The sequence below is a fragment of the Bubalus bubalis genome, chromosome 20 (genome assembly GCF_019923935.1).
Source record: "Bubalus bubalis isolate 160015118507 breed Murrah chromosome 20, NDDB_SH_1, whole genome shotgun sequence".
Taxonomy (NCBI): Eukaryota; Metazoa; Chordata; class Mammalia; order Artiodactyla; family Bovidae; genus Bubalus; species Bubalus bubalis.
In genome coordinates, this window is record NC_059176.1 from 24,564,215 (window position 1) to 24,579,823 (window position 15,609).

A 15,609-nucleotide genomic window follows, 5' to 3' on the forward strand; every position below is an offset into this window, starting at 1 on the left:
TATTATTTAAATTCCTCTTGACCATTAGTCTTTTATTCCCTCCCCCCCCAATCATTAGAACTAACCCCATGGTGAGTGCTATTGGATGATACAATTTTAGCTTGCTATATGGAATAATATTTTTGTTCTCTGAATGGAATGGAAAGCACTAGTTATTACTGTTTTATGTCATAAACTCTGCTTATTTTTATCTTTATGTTTAATGTTAAACTTATGTAAAATTTGTTGAGTTATGCTTTTAAAACGCTTTGTGACTATTTCTTCAATAGGATTTTATCTTCAGTAGAATTCTATAAAGTCTCAAGGGTATAGTCTGATCAGTAATTTCTGCCCTTTTATAAATAAGTTTTTTATTCTATGATTGAATTTGTACGGAACACCTTTAATTCCACTGGTGTCTTTAAAATCAAATTTAATTTTATTAAGTTTACATACAAATTTTCAGAAACATGTATCAATAAGTTAAATACATCTCTAGTAACTTTTTCTTTTAGAATATTCAAATTGTGTAGTTAGTGATTTCAATCTTTTTTTGAGAATGTTAGTAGTTAGTTCAGTAACTACTAATTACTCAGTTATTTCAACCTGTAATGATGTGGAGACTTGTCTCTTTTTGAACAACATGTACTTAACATTAATGTAATGTACCATGAAAGGTAGTTAAACTTTAGAGAGATTTCTTTTCCGTTTTGGTAACTTGTCCTAATGTTAGAATGTTGGAAATTGCCAGCTTTTGAAATTTGGAGTAGACGCTAATGAGTGCGTGTGTTACTTTTATAAGTATTATGTACCAAGAAAGGATATCATGGATATTATGTGATTTAAAGTTCTACTAGTTTGGGGATAATTTTTTAATAATTTATTTTGAACATATTTCATTATTATTTCTGATTATTTGTCTTTATAGACTCTTATAGTTGCCTGGATTAAAGCAAATCTAAATGTGTACATCTCTCGGGAACTTTGGGATGACTTACTCTCAGTATTGTCATCGTTGACCTATTGGGAAGAGTTAGCCACTGAATGGTCGCTGACTATGGAGACACTAACTAAAGTTTTAGCTAGAAATTTATATAGTTTGGATCTCAGTGATTTACCATTGGATAAGCTGAGTGAACAGAAACAAAAAAAGCACAAAGGGAAAGGTAAGAGTTGTTCACAGAGATGCTTCATATAAATTTGTTTAAATAATTTGCTCTGGGAGTATCAAGCCAGGGAGAGGAGTGAAGGTGAAAGTCATAATTTCTCTTAATTATTCCCTCCTTAATTTACTCTGAAGGTTAAAAATTTTCAACAGTGACGCATGTACTTACCTGGTAACTGTTCTTGAAGAACCTTAAATTCAATGGTTCTGTGCATATCTACTAAAGTTAAGTAGTTCAGAATCTTAAATATTTTATTTTTAACAATTAACCAAACTGAAAAATTATAAAACACTCTTCCTTTTTATCATATACATATTTTTTATTAAAACTTAGAAGGTGATTTCATGTTACTGTATTCGAAAAGAAGTACTTAAGAAATTCTTTTGAAAGCATTTCCTTAGTTTTAACTAAAAGCAAACATTCCCTGACTATGGATTATATTTCTATCTAATGTTAAAAAGCTGGAGAGGGACAGTAACATAGTGATTATATCAAAGAAACATGTCTTTATAATACTAGTAATAGTGCTTTATCACTAAAGTCATGTCTGACTCTTGTGACCCCATGGATGTAGCCTGCCAGGCTCCCCTGTCCGTAGGATTTTTTAGGCAAGAATAGTGGAGCGGGTTGCCGTTTCCTTTTCCAGGGGATCTTCCTCACCCAGGGATTGAACCTGGGTCTCCTGCATTGCAGACAGATTCCTTACCTACTCAGCCACCGGGGAAGACTTTTATAATACTGAGTTTGCTAGGATTTTTTGTTATTAATAATTAATTGCTATCTAGAGATTACACGAGTCACATTTCATACTTAACAGTCCAGAGTGGTAAGTATGTGACCAAACTACTTTTTCCTGGACTGTTTATTTCCCACATGGCTATTACTGGCAGGTAAAGATAGAGTAACTTCCTTCACAGGATGGATTTTGGTTAGTTCATTTTCTATCGTTTTTTGCTTGTCCAAATGTTTCACTTCTATATGAAATAAGTGGGTGGCAGAGGATTTATTATCACTTATTGTTGATGGTGCCTCAGTTTTGGAATGTGATTTTTACACAATAAATTTCAAAAAACCCTTTCAGTACACAAGCATGTTATCTAGTTACTTTATGAGTAAACCTAAGAATCTGAGGCAGAATGGCATACATAATTTGATGCAGTTATTGATGAGGTGACAGTGCACTGAGATTGAACATTGCATTTCTAGGAGTGGGACATGAATTTCAGAAAGTTTCAGTTGACAAGTCATTTTCTAGAGGATGGAGTCGCGATCAGCCTGGCCAAGCCCCAATGAGGCAGAGAAGTGCAACAACCACTGGTTCCCCAGGCACAGAAAAGGCAAGGAGTATAGTACGGCAAAAAACTGTTGGTATGTACTTTTTAAAATCATGAGAATTGTATGCAGTGATACGTTTATAGTTCTTAGTAACAACGTATGCAAACACACAGTTTTCATATCAGTTGTTTTTCTTTTGTTAAATGAAAACCTTCTATAGCAAAACTTATTTCAGGAATACTTGAAGTCTGATGACATAGTGTGTTATTCCTTTATGCTAGTAAGATGTATCTTACATTACTGTTTTAATGTAATTTATTTTACCATTGATGTCAATAATTTTAAATTGTTATTTTACAGAATTGAGAAGTAGAACTCTGATTCACTCTACAGAACTCATGCATTAACTGATGTAGTTTCTAATAAACATGAAAAAATAGGGTAGCTTATTTTCAGTGCTACAATTATATAATTGTATTGGCTTCACAGACTTCCAGTGAGGAATTTACGTTTTCTGCTTATAGACAGCTGAGGCCAAGGTAGAGTATATTGCTGGATTCCTTGCTGCCTTTAACAGGTAGGGAAGACCTTTCTAGTCTTGGAAATATCCACAGAGGGCAGTGACGGAAAGAATTTCTGGATGTGAGATCACTTGGCATCTGTGGACCTAGTTACTGTCTCGCTCCTTTCTTCTCAGATTTAAAACCTGGTCTTCATCATAGTAGAAAGAGTGCTGCAGTGAAAAGCAAGAGCACTTTGTCCTGATCTCTTTTCACTCTCATCACTAAATAGCTCGATAACCTTGAATAATTTACTGAACTTTCTAGACTTTATTTACTTCATCTGTGTAGTTGGAATGATGATATCTCACATGCCTGAAACAAAAATTGCTAGAAGTTACTTTAGGCTTTGCAGTCTGATTCTGTGAAAGTGGAGTTTTCTGTGGGAATGTACCTATATTTTATAGAGTTGATGAAAAACACTTATTTTAAATAAATTTAAAATTGTTGTAAGATATGTCTTCTATAAAAGGAGGTGTTCTAAAGTGTTAAGAATTAGAGTTCTAAAGGAAGAAACAAGTAAAAAGAAAAGAGGGAAATTAAAGGTTTTAAAAGAATTTAAAATGTTTAGTTTAAAATTGTTCAAAAGAATATTTTCACAGTTGTCTCCTGCCTGTAAAATAACCATAGAATTATATTGATTGTATGTCAAGCAAGAAGAATAAGAAATTATACAAGGAAAAAGGATACTGGATAAAAATGAATATAATACTTAGACATTTTGGTATAGAATTATATTTTGGAATTCTTATGGAACATGTTGATTACATCTGAAATGCCTTTCTTCATTTTATGTTAAGGTCACATGTATAGAAAATATATCTGTATTGGTTAAGAAGGAATTCTTCTAAGTTTAAAATTTTACTTTATTTTACTTAAAAATAGAATATTTTTTAAAGGTTATATATATTTTTCTAATTATAGAGGTAGTTTATGCTTAATGTGAAAGATAAAAGTTTAAGGAAGTGTAAAAACATCTTAGGTATCTAATGAGAAGAAATCATAGCTAACATCATGGCATATTTCTAATCTTTATAAAAGCATATAATGATTAAAATACTCATCTTAAGTGCATGCCTAACTAATATCTTTCTGATACCTCTGAAAAATCTTATCTGGCTTGTTCATTGGACTGACCAATCAAAAGTTTAATGCATAATAAATTTTGTTCAGAAAGGTGCCTACATAAAGTTAGAAAATACTAAAAGGGAAACACATTAGGATATTCTTTAGACATGTATTTTCTTAAATTTTTAATTTTTTATGTTTTTAGGGAATGTACATAGTTAAAAATTCAAACTGTGATAAAGCATATATGTATTCAAATAAGTCATTTCTGCATCACTACTCCTCACCCACCCAGGTCACCCCATTAGAGATAACTGCTATTACTAGTTTTTGAGGATTTTTCTAAAACTGTGCATATACTATAATGTATGCACGGCTTTTAGTCATTCAGATGAAAAATACTTCTACTCACAGTGGAAGCTTTGTTACAAGCACTGAGGATACATGTGAGAACAAACTTAATAAACTCCATTGAAGCTGACAATTCTTGTGTCAGGGGAGACCCATAATAAGCAGATAAACCAAACATCAGGCAGTATTATGTGCTATGAAGAAAAGTAAAATAGGGTAAGGGGCAAGAGTATAAGGATAGAGAAATGGGACTGTTAGATAGGGAGGTCAGTGAAGACCTGTCTAATCATATAAGAACAGAGACCTGAATAAACTGAGAGGAAGCATCTAGGGAAAAGTGTTCCAGGCAGAAGGAAAAGAATAAAAGCCCTAGTCTAAGAGTGTGCTTTGTTACTTAAGGAAGAGTAAAGAGGCCAGACTGGTTCCAAATAGGAAAAGGAGTACGTCAAGGCTGTATATTGTCACCCTGCTTATTTAACTTATATGCAGAGTACATCATGAGAAACACTGGACTGGAAGAAACACAAGCTGGAATCAAGATTGCTGGGAGAAATATCAATAACCTCAGATATGCAGATGATACCACCCTAATGGCAGAAAGTGAAGAGGAACTAAAAAGCCTCTTGATGAAAGTGAAAGAGGAGAGTGAAAAAGTTGGCTTAAAGCTCAACATTCAGAAAACGAAGATCATGGCATCTGGTCCCATCACTTCATGGGAAGTAGGTGGGGAAACAGTGGAAACAGCGTCAGACTTTATTTTTTTGGGCTCCAAAATTACTGCAGATGGTGACTGCAGCCATGAAGTTAAAAGACGCTTACTCCTTGGAAAGAAAGTTATGACCAACCTAGATAGCATATTCAAAAGCAGAGACATTACTTGGCCAACAAAGGTCCATCTAGTCAAGGCTCTGGTTTTTCCTGTGGTCGTGTATGGATGTGAGAGTTGGACTGTGAAGAAGGCTGAGCACCGAAGAATTGATGCTTTTGAACTGTGGTGTTGGAGAAGACTCTTGAGAGTCCCTTGGACTGCAAGGAGATCCAACCAGTCCATTCTGAAGGAGATCAGCCCTGGGATTTCTTTGGAAGGAATGATGCTAAAGCTGAAACTCCAGTACTTTGGCCACCTCATGTGAAGAGTTGACTCATTGGAAAAGACTCTGATGCTGGGAGGGATTGGGGGCAGGAGGAGAAGGGGACGACAGAGGATGAGATGGCTGGATGGCATCACTGACTCGATGGACGTGAGTCTGAGTGAACTGTGGGAGTTGGTGATGGACCGGGAGGCCTGGCGTGCTGCGATTCATGGGGTCACAAAGAGTCGGACACGACTGAGCGACTGAACTGACTGAACTTAAAGAGGCCAGAGTGAGTGAAGTGTAGAGTAAGAAAGACAAAAGTGAAAGGAGATGAAGTCAAGCTGTGATGCTATATCTTAATGATTATTGCATATCAGAAAATGTCGAACGCCTTGCATCAGATATATATTACATGACAGTACCATAATTTAACTTGTATCCTGAAGATGGGCTTTCAGTTTATTTCCAGTTTTGTGGTGTTAAAAATGACACAAAATATTGTTATGTATACTTCTGTAACTTGTGCTTGTATGTGGATATGTCTATAGGTTTAGTCTATAGTATTTGAAATTAAATTGCCCTAAAACAATGAAATACCACTACATGTCTATCAGAGTGGTTGAAATCCGGAACATTTATAACACCAAATGCTGACAAGGATGTGGAGCAACAGTAACTCTCATTGGTTGTGAGACTGCAAAATGGTACTGCCACTTTGGAAGATGGTTTCGTAGTTTAGAAAAGTAAACATATTCTTACTGTAGAATCAAACCATCCTTGGCTTTTATCCAGGTAAGTTGGAAACATATGTCCACACAAACATTGGCATGCAAGTATCTGTAGCAGCTTTATTCATAAACTTGGAATTTATGCCAAAACTCAGAATCAACCAAGATATTCTTAAATAAGTAAATGATTTGACAAACTGTGGTACATCTATACAGTAGAAGATTATTCTTTGAAAAGGTACAGTGAGATATCACTACATGGAAAAAAAATATGCAAGAGTTCCGAATGCTATTGCTAAGTGAAAGAAACCAATCTGATAATGTTATATACATGGTGATTGCAACTATATGATATTCTGAAGAAGGGAAAACTGAAGAGGCAATAAAAAGATTGCTGATTGCCAAGGAGTGGAAAGCAGGGCAATGAGGAGGGAGAAATAAATGGAGCACAGAGGGTTTAAATAGAGCAGTGAAACTATCCTGTATGGTACTATAATTGTGTATACATGTTATACATTTGTTAGAAGCCTGTAGAATGTACAGCACAAAGAGTCATCCCTAATGTAAACTATAGACTTTTGTTAATAACACTATGTTTTGAAGCTTAGAAGCCAGGCAGTAACTTCTCTAGTTATGAAAGTCCTTGATGGCTTCTTCCGGTAGAAGCTGTTGTGTCCACATTGAAAAAATCTGTTGTATAATGTAGCTACCTTCGTTAATGATCTTAGTTAGATCTTCTGGATAGCTTATTGCAGCTTCTACTCCACCACTTGCTGCTGCTTGTGTACTTTTATGTTATGAAGCTGGCTTCTTTCCTTAAATCTCATGAATCAACTCTCCTAGCTTCAAACTTTTCTGCAGCTTCTTCAACTCTCTCAGCCTTCTTAGAATTGAAGCAAGTTAGGGCCTTACTCTGGATTAGGATTTCGCTTAAAGGAATGTTGTGGCTGGTTTGATATTTCCAAATAACTTTCTCCTTACCAGCAATTAGACTGTGTTGCTTTCTTATTTGTCTCTTCAGTCTTAATTTTCTCCAATAATTTTTCCTTCGCATTTACAATTTGACTGTTGGGAGCAAGCAGTCTAGCTCTTGGCCTATATTGACTGTTTACTTGTCTTCCTCACTAAACTTAATAATTTCTATTTATAGCATTTGATTTACAGTGAGAGATGTGTGACACTTCCTTTCACTTGAACACTTAAGATACCATTGTAGGGTAATTCATTGAAGTTGGGCCAGTTTCAGTGGCTTTACAGAGATTCTGTGATACAAGCTTTAAATTAGTAAATCCCCCAAAATCTCTGTAGCTAATTCATTGTTAGTTATTTTCTATAGTGTAGATTGCACAGCTGTGTGGCACTTAACAGATTTCCAGGTAAACATAAAGATAGTAACAGATGGAGGGTTGTCTTTTTGAAGAATTCATTCAGGATCATAGCACACAAACTTACATCATAGTGATTATGGGGAAAGTTCCAAGGGAAATGCCCAAGCTCTTGCTTCAAGTTGGTGGTAGAAAAGAAAGAATAGAAAGAATTGTTCTTTCCAAGGAATTACCTAACCCAAGGGTGAAAACATCAAGAAAGCTTGTAATTCATCTGTGGAATTGAGAATTTGATTCAATTTGGTTCTAAAAGAAATATCTCTCTTTCATCACATCTGATTATCACTGTAGATGGTATTTTACCTTTTGTGTTGATAAGCAGCACTTTAGGTTTTACCTTTGTGTTTATATCTTTGTTCCAACAAGTTTTAAGGAATGATTATCTTGAAGTCAACATAACTTTTATTTCAAATTGGATCATAAAATTGTTGACCACTTTCACAAGAGGGAGAGGAAGCCAGCAGAAAAACATGAGTAGGGTCAGACTCTGACATTTTGTATATGGTTTCCATTTTAAAATACGCTTAACCTTTAATATAATACATGGGAAGTCATACACTGAAGGCACGTTGTTGCCTTTTCTTAATATATTCCAACCTTCCACATTTTGCTACACATAAACTTATAAAAAAGCTACTCTTAAAGAATCTGTTATTTTGTTAGCATTAATAAATTTGGGGAATAGGGACTCTCAGATTATTCTTTTCCAGTGATAAACTCTATGACATGCATCTTATTTTCGGTTAGTAATTTTTTTGGTTTTCTCTTCTATATGTTCACAATTAAAACTTTAGTTTTTTTTTCAAATGATTTTGCTGTGCTATCCAAATATAGGTACTCAGTCAGTGAAGATTTATTGAGCTCATATGTGCCAGGCACCGGAGATATAAAGATAAGAAGATAACAGTTTTTGCCTTTGAAAAACTGGGAGGCATATAAAACGTACAGTCCACTAAAAATAGATCGTAAGCTTTGTAAAAAAGAGGAATTCTTGTTTGTTTTGGTAACTGCTGTATTGCTAGTAAATTAACTATGTGGGAAAGTCTTAAAGCTTCACAGATGAGATGACATTTTATATATGAAGGAGTGTCAAGAAGAAAAGAAGACCAAATATATTATGGACTCATAAAGCCATGTTGTGAAAGAGCATGGAATTTTCAAGAAATGGTATAAAATTCTGTGTGGCAGTAGCATGGAATAACAGTAGGAGAAGATGAAGTTTCAGTGGATATTGTGGTTGGATTGCAAAGGCCCTGATACACTTAAGGGATTGAGGCATTGGGGAACCAGCTGTTTCTAATAATCAGGAAAACCTAAGATTTTTTAAATGATGGTAACATTCAAATATATATGTATATATGCATTATGTCACCATTACACTAGTATTTATGCAATATTGTATCTTTTAAAATCTTTATACCTTCATTTATTCAAGAATCTCTTAAGTGTTAAAAAGTACTTGAGATATAAACTTGACTATTAATTTATTTCTAAGGGTGTCAAAGTTTGTCTTTAATTTTGCAAACTGGTTACTTTTAAGAAATTACCAAATACAACTAAATACAAATGAAAAAAAATTTTAATTTAATCTTTTAAGTTTTTATGTAATATAGTTAAGATTTGCATAAACACAAACTTATTTTTCTTAATAACTTGATTCTTCATGCTGATTCCAAATGCTATTTTCTATAAATATTTTTACTTAAAATTTTAAAATTTAGATACTGTTATCTTTAATATAAATAAGAGATACTGATGTAATTAAGCATTCTTCTTCTATCAGGAACAGATACTAACCATGAGATTCAGTCCTTTAGATTATGAATTACATATAATTCTCTAAAAAAGACCTGTGAGTAACTTTGAAACTTTATTAGGGAAAAGTATGAAAGTAGGAATTTGCTCTTGGAATTCAGCTTCATTAAGAAGAGTGCCTCAGAGTGGCTCAGAAAAATGCCCACATATGGTACCCAAAATCTCTTGAAACAGTTGATATGGGTTCTTTGCAGTGTTTCTGTTCAACGAACTTTTCAGTCTTTAGTTTTCAGAACATAGTGCTAATTAAAGTGTATGCTGTTTTTAATGCTATACCATTGTAATTGCTAATAATGAAAAACAAAAAAAATCATTTTCCTGCTTTACACCAAAAGACTTACATTTGAAATGTCATGTGTGTTCTCTGATTTCTTTTCTTACAGCTTGCCAGTATTTGCCGTGCTGAAATGTTTTAATTTAAGATTTCCTTCCTTTGTATCTTTTAGTTTTCTCTGTTGCTGCTTTTTCTATGACACAAGCCTTTCATTATAGTCACTCTTCTTTTTTCCTTCCCCACTTCTTTCTTTTCCTTTTTTAAAGCCATGAGAAGCCGATCCATTGGTGAATGTGCTCTGCCATCGGCCTATATACGCAGTGCTAAAAGTGCTCCTGTTCTGATCCATACTTCCAAACCCTTCTTGCCTGATATTGTTCTCACTCCCCTTTCTGATGAGCTTTCAGGTAGTGCCACCTCTGCTAATTTCTGCACCACCTTTTTCACTTTTTAATTCTTCTGCTTTCAAATTTTGCTTAATCAAATAAACTCTTCAAATTTCTTTGGGGGAGGTGTGGGAAATTGGGAAAGTGGTTGAGAAATCAACATTTTGAGTTATTTGAACTCTAATGCTATCCTTGCAGTTCATTCTGGAAGTGCTAAGTTTAGTGCTGTGCCAATGACCAATATTTGGGGCTGTAAATGGCCGGGGTTCTTTTTTTTTCTGTTCATGTCTGATTTTTTTTCTTCTCAGGTGGTCAGGTGAAGTAGTAATGTATATTTAGAATTTCATTTATAATGTCATCATTTGACTGAATATATGGTAAATATTAAATAGTGCGTTCTCCATCATCTGTAGTAATGAAATTTAAGCTAGGGGGAATCAAGTATATAATCAAAGTTGCTTTGGAATAAATCTTTGTATTAGATTATAATAGTGTATAGAAGTCTAATAACTAATTTTTAAACCAAATAACAAAACCATTCCGTGAAGCCCCAATTTCTAAGGAGCCTCAGAACCTTTCCTCAGAAAGTGATCGACTTTCCGCTTCTGCCTCAGGTCCTTTATCTGCAGTACTGGGATGATCTCCTCTTTAATAAGGCATAATTAACATAATAAAATGCATAGTTCCTAGGTTCATTTCAGTTAGATTTGAGAATTGTACACCCCTCATCATCTTTCACCCCAAACAAAATATAGAATATTTCCGTTACTCCCAAAATTCCCTAGTGACACTTTCAAGTCAGTCTCTCCCTCTGTCTCTCTCACACACACGCACACACACACTGTCATTTCTACCACCTTAGCTTAGTTTTTTCTTAAAAAATTTTTTTTTCTGTATGACTAGAATTATAGTGCCTTGTCTTTTAGACAGAAGCAAGTTTGTTTTTAATATACACTTGGTACTTGAGCAATGCAAGAGTGAAGGTTGCTGTCCTTCCATATTATCCAAAATCCATGTATATATAACTTTACAATGAGCCCTCCACTTCTGTGATTTCACATGGGCAGAATGATCAACCACACATAGTGTAGTGATGTAGTACAAATTTATTTGTAAAAACCCACAAATAAGTGGACCCACACAGCTTAAGGGCTTCCCTGGTGAAGAATCCACCTGCCAATGCAGGAGAGGCAGGTTCAGTCTCTGGGTTGGGAAGATCCCCTGGAGAAGGAAATGGCAACCCACTCCAGTAATCTTGCCTGGGAAATCCCATGGACAGAGGAGCCTGACGGACTGTAGTCCATGGGGTTGCCAAAGAGTCGGATACAGCTCAGCACAGCTCAGAGCCCTGCTCAAGAGTCAGCTGTACTTATGCAAAATGTGCTGGCTTAAAGAAAGTTACTTGTGCATCTTGGGTGCTTTCCTATCATTTTCTTAGGAGTGTTTCCTTCATATTGTGACTTTTGGTGAGGTTACTGATTTTTATTTTTTAACAACCTATCTTTGTACCCTTTTAGTTCCTAATGAACTGTAGGCTTATGCGAGAGAAGGTGCATTTTTATTAATAATGTTATTTCAAGTTCATGAAGGTCCCTTCCACCATCCCTAATCCTGGTAAGATCAGAGATTTTTCTGAAACCAAAAGGAGGTACATAAGTGAAAGCTAAAAAGGCAAGTGAACTATGTTTTTCATAGTTTAATCTGTCCCCCTGATGTAAGCAGGCTTAGTTGAACTCATAATAAATATTTCCTGGGTGCATCATCTTAAGAACAAGAGTTGAGGTTTCTATAACTGCTTTACCAGTAAGACAATGAAACTATCCCATAGACAATCACTCTAGCTTTTGGTTAGAAGTATAATTTTCCAGAAAAATATTTACCTGATACTCTTGAATACTTACATGGCAAAAAGACACTCCTTTTAATTCTTTTATATTTGTTTAACATACTATGATTTCTAAGAATGAACTGTCAGTTTTCAGTGTACTGTATTGTTATCTAGCCCTTTTTTCTCCTCCAGTATTCTGGGTTAGATGACTGTTCAGTCTACATTGTTGTAAATGTGATTCTATATGGTATAACTTTATATAGATAGACTAAACTAATTGAGTCGCTGAATATCCTTGGAGAGTTTTTCTTAAGCTCCAGGAACTATTTCAACGGCATTGACACAGTCAGTGACATGAGTTCTTAACATTGAACTCATCTTATGTTGAACAAATGTTTCTTCCCAGACTTGTGTCTGTCTTTGGTTTTGATATAATATCCTGGGGGTTTCAGGAGATCTTACTTTATTTCTTAAAGCTCTGCAGGTAGGGCTGGTGTCTGGGCAGGCACATTTTCCCTGTCGTGTCTCCTATACCACCAGATTGTACTTTTACATATATGGTAGCCCAGTCTAACAGTCTTTATTTTCCTGAAAAAAGCAAGAGAAGTCAGAAATCTCAATAATTTTTCTTAAGTAAATTAGCTTTCACTGCCAAAAATAATACTTTCATGATAGAAGGCATGTAAAAGAACATAAGCATGGTAGGCAATTGACTTTTGCAACTGTTGTTGCTATTTTCTAATTAAGTACTGTCCCAGTCTGAAATTGTTTACAGGCCCACTTTATTCCCAGTTCTCAAAACTGCTAATTTGTTTGCCACATTTGATGCTGTTAAATTCTAGGCTGTCTAAACCATGTTACATAGACTGCTAAGGTTATTAGCAGTACTTCATTATTTGAATTGAGCACTGTAGAGCAAAATGTTTTTGATCTTTCAACTTTTACTTTCTGAGTATCAGGAGAAAGAAGATGGTATGTCTCATGCCCCATCTTGTTCCTAAGATCTGCCTAATCAGGAGAGTAATTTCCTATCTAATCAAACAGGTAGACCCTTCTTTGCACAAAGAAATTTATTCCTTCTCACCCATATGTGATAGTAATTTTCTATAATTTTTTGCACCTAGAACACCAGCAGATTCTAGTGTAATTCTAAATTACACTAGAATTTTTTTCACTGAAATAATTTGTGTTAATTCTTTTAAAAGTACATCTCAAGAAAAATTTGAAGCTAACTTAAACATGGTATTATTTAACATGTTTGTAAACAAATACTAAATCTGTATCATTTTCTTATAAAAAATGTATTGGTAATTTATCTATTTCCAGAATTTGAGTCAAGGAAACAATATTAAAAGGGTAAGAGTAGATGATAGTTTAGTATTTTAAATTTTAGTAGTCTAAAATTAATTATTTTGGCTTGGTTTATTGCTTTTCAGTCTTTTCATATGATTTTAATGATGTGGATACTGCTTTGAATTACCTACAAAGTGAATATCTAGTCTTAAAAAGATGTAGAGTTTTTGCTAGCCTCTACTAATAATAATTCTTAACTTACCTTGAAGGTACATTTTCATTATAGCCCAAATAGGCAAAAAAAAAAAAAGAATTTTTTTTTAATTACATAAGGGAACATTGTCTTTTCCTTCAGTAATTCAAATAAAAAACCAAAACCTTGAGCCTCTAAATAACATCAGTTTCTACATATATTAATATAAATGATTTTATGAATTCAAGAGCTATAAAAATATTGCCACTCATAGCTACTGTTTGTGATTAACTGGGAATAGAATTTAGCTTTGGTAAAAGGGATTTGGGTACTTTTTTCTGTACCTCATTTTAGAGATTATTAAAATTTTCCAGTAGTATCTTAGTATTATAAATTAAGTTAGCAGCTTCTAGTTTTTTAATATTGGAGAAGGCAATGGCACCCCACTCCAGTACTCTTGCCTGGAAAATCCCATGGATGGAGGAGACTGATGGGTTACAGTCCATGGGGTCACTAAGAGTCAGACACGACTGAGCGACTTCACTTTCACTTTTCACTTTCATGTATTGGAGAAGGAAATGGCAACCCACTCCAGTGTTCTTGCCTGGAGAATCCCAGGGACAGGGTAGCCTGATGGGCTGCTGTCTATGGGGTCGCACAGAGTCGGACACGACTGAAGCGACTGCAGCAGCAGCAGTTTTTAATATAAAAAATATGCTTCCCTTCTACCAGTTTTATTGAGCCCCTACTATGTGACAAGAGCTATTTCAGACAATGGGGATATGGTCATGTTAATATAAAAAGAAAATCCTGAAAAATGGTAAATTTCAGTGAAAATAGTTTTTTGTTTTTTTTACATGTTACAAGCTAATATTACACTTTCATCTACAGCTTATCTTTTCAAAATATCAAAGAAAACTTTTTTGAAACACAACATTCAGAAAAAACTATGTTTTAATCCATAGATGATTTCCAACACTTTAATGGTAAAACATCATTAAGCAAATCCAGAGATGAAACTTGACATTTCAAATACTTTTTAGGCTCTATAAGGAAGCATTTTCTCAAATGTTCACTTATTTTTTTAAGTTTATTAATAAACTTTTTTCTTGTTTTGTTCGGTCATTGGTTAGTTAGTCTTTAGATTGAACTAGTTTAATTAGACACTTGTTCAAGTAAAATGTAAGCAGCGTAATTAAGTAGTTTTAAAGGCCATGTCTGTTTTAACCTGTTAGTACCATTATTTTCAGCAATCCAATACAAAGTTTATCCGTTGTGTTTTTCTGTATAATTTACTAATACTTGTAGTTGACCTAAGTTTTGATTCCTAAGATTCTTAGCTTTATGGAAATAAATGATTTATAATGTATTAATAGTAATTTTTAATTATTTCATGAATACATAATATATGTATTCAGGAGATAAGAACCTGAACTAATTTTTGCCTTCCTTCAAATCCCAGCTCTCCACCTTCTAGCTGTGTATCCTCAGGCAAGTCTTACAGTTTCTTCATGTGTAAAATGGGGATAATACACCTAATTCATGAGGCTATTGTGAGGATTAAATGAGTTAATATACGTAAGATACTTAGAACAGTGCATGTAGGAAGGACTATACAGTCGGTCCTTCATATCCAAGGTTGGTTGAGTACAAGTAAACCTGTTGGTTTGGATAGCCAACTGTATTTATTGTACTTGTCCATTTTATATAAGAAACTTGAGTGTCTGTGGATTTTAGTTTCCACAGGGGCTTCTGGACACCAGTCCCCAACGAATACAGGACAGCTGTGTATGATTGAGCTGTCATTTAGACATTATCTTCAATAAGGTTCAGGTTTATTTCTTTAAACTTTAAACCTTGTTAGAGTCAGTTTTGCTTAATTTCAAGTGCTGATTTTGATTTCCTCTCGGCAGTTACTTTCTTCTTTGATTTTATGCGATTAGCATTAATGTTATATGCCCGGGTAAGAACTGTATTTTAAAACTTAAAACTTTCAGAAAGCTTTTTTGTTGAAACTTAGATTTACTAACCGTACATTATTGTTACAAAAATATTTTCATTTTCTTCAAAGCCCTTGCCCTCTTAGACTTGAACGTTTTTTAGATATTCATATGTACTAACAAAAGTTTAGGGGAAAAACAAGCTGAAATAATGGCTAAATTTCCTAACATGCAACATGAAGACTGGATTTGGGAGGAAATGCCTAAAAACAGAACTTCACAGTAATCTTTA

General features: G+C 34.3%; 1 protein-coding gene across 9 annotated transcripts in view; it reads left to right on the forward strand.

Moving 5' to 3' along the window:
- Nucleotides 1-15,609, forward strand: part of RALGAPA1 (Ral GTPase activating protein catalytic subunit alpha 1) — a 207,800-nt gene that overhangs the window by 81,829 nt on the left and 110,362 nt on the right. For 6 of the 9 annotated variants that reach the window (XM_025270980.3, XM_025270981.3, XM_025270983.3 and 3 more), the window contains 3 exons: nt 908-1,145; nt 2,352-2,513; nt 9,944-10,084. In XM_025270980.3, coding sequence (XP_025126765.1) covers nt 908-1,145; nt 2,352-2,513; nt 9,944-10,084 — 541 coding nt within the window. The remainder of the gene's footprint in view (nt 1-907; nt 1,146-2,351; nt 2,514-9,943; nt 10,085-15,609) is intronic. The other 3 variants (XM_025270982.3, XM_006043840.4, XM_006043843.4) reach the window with 1 other exon arrangement.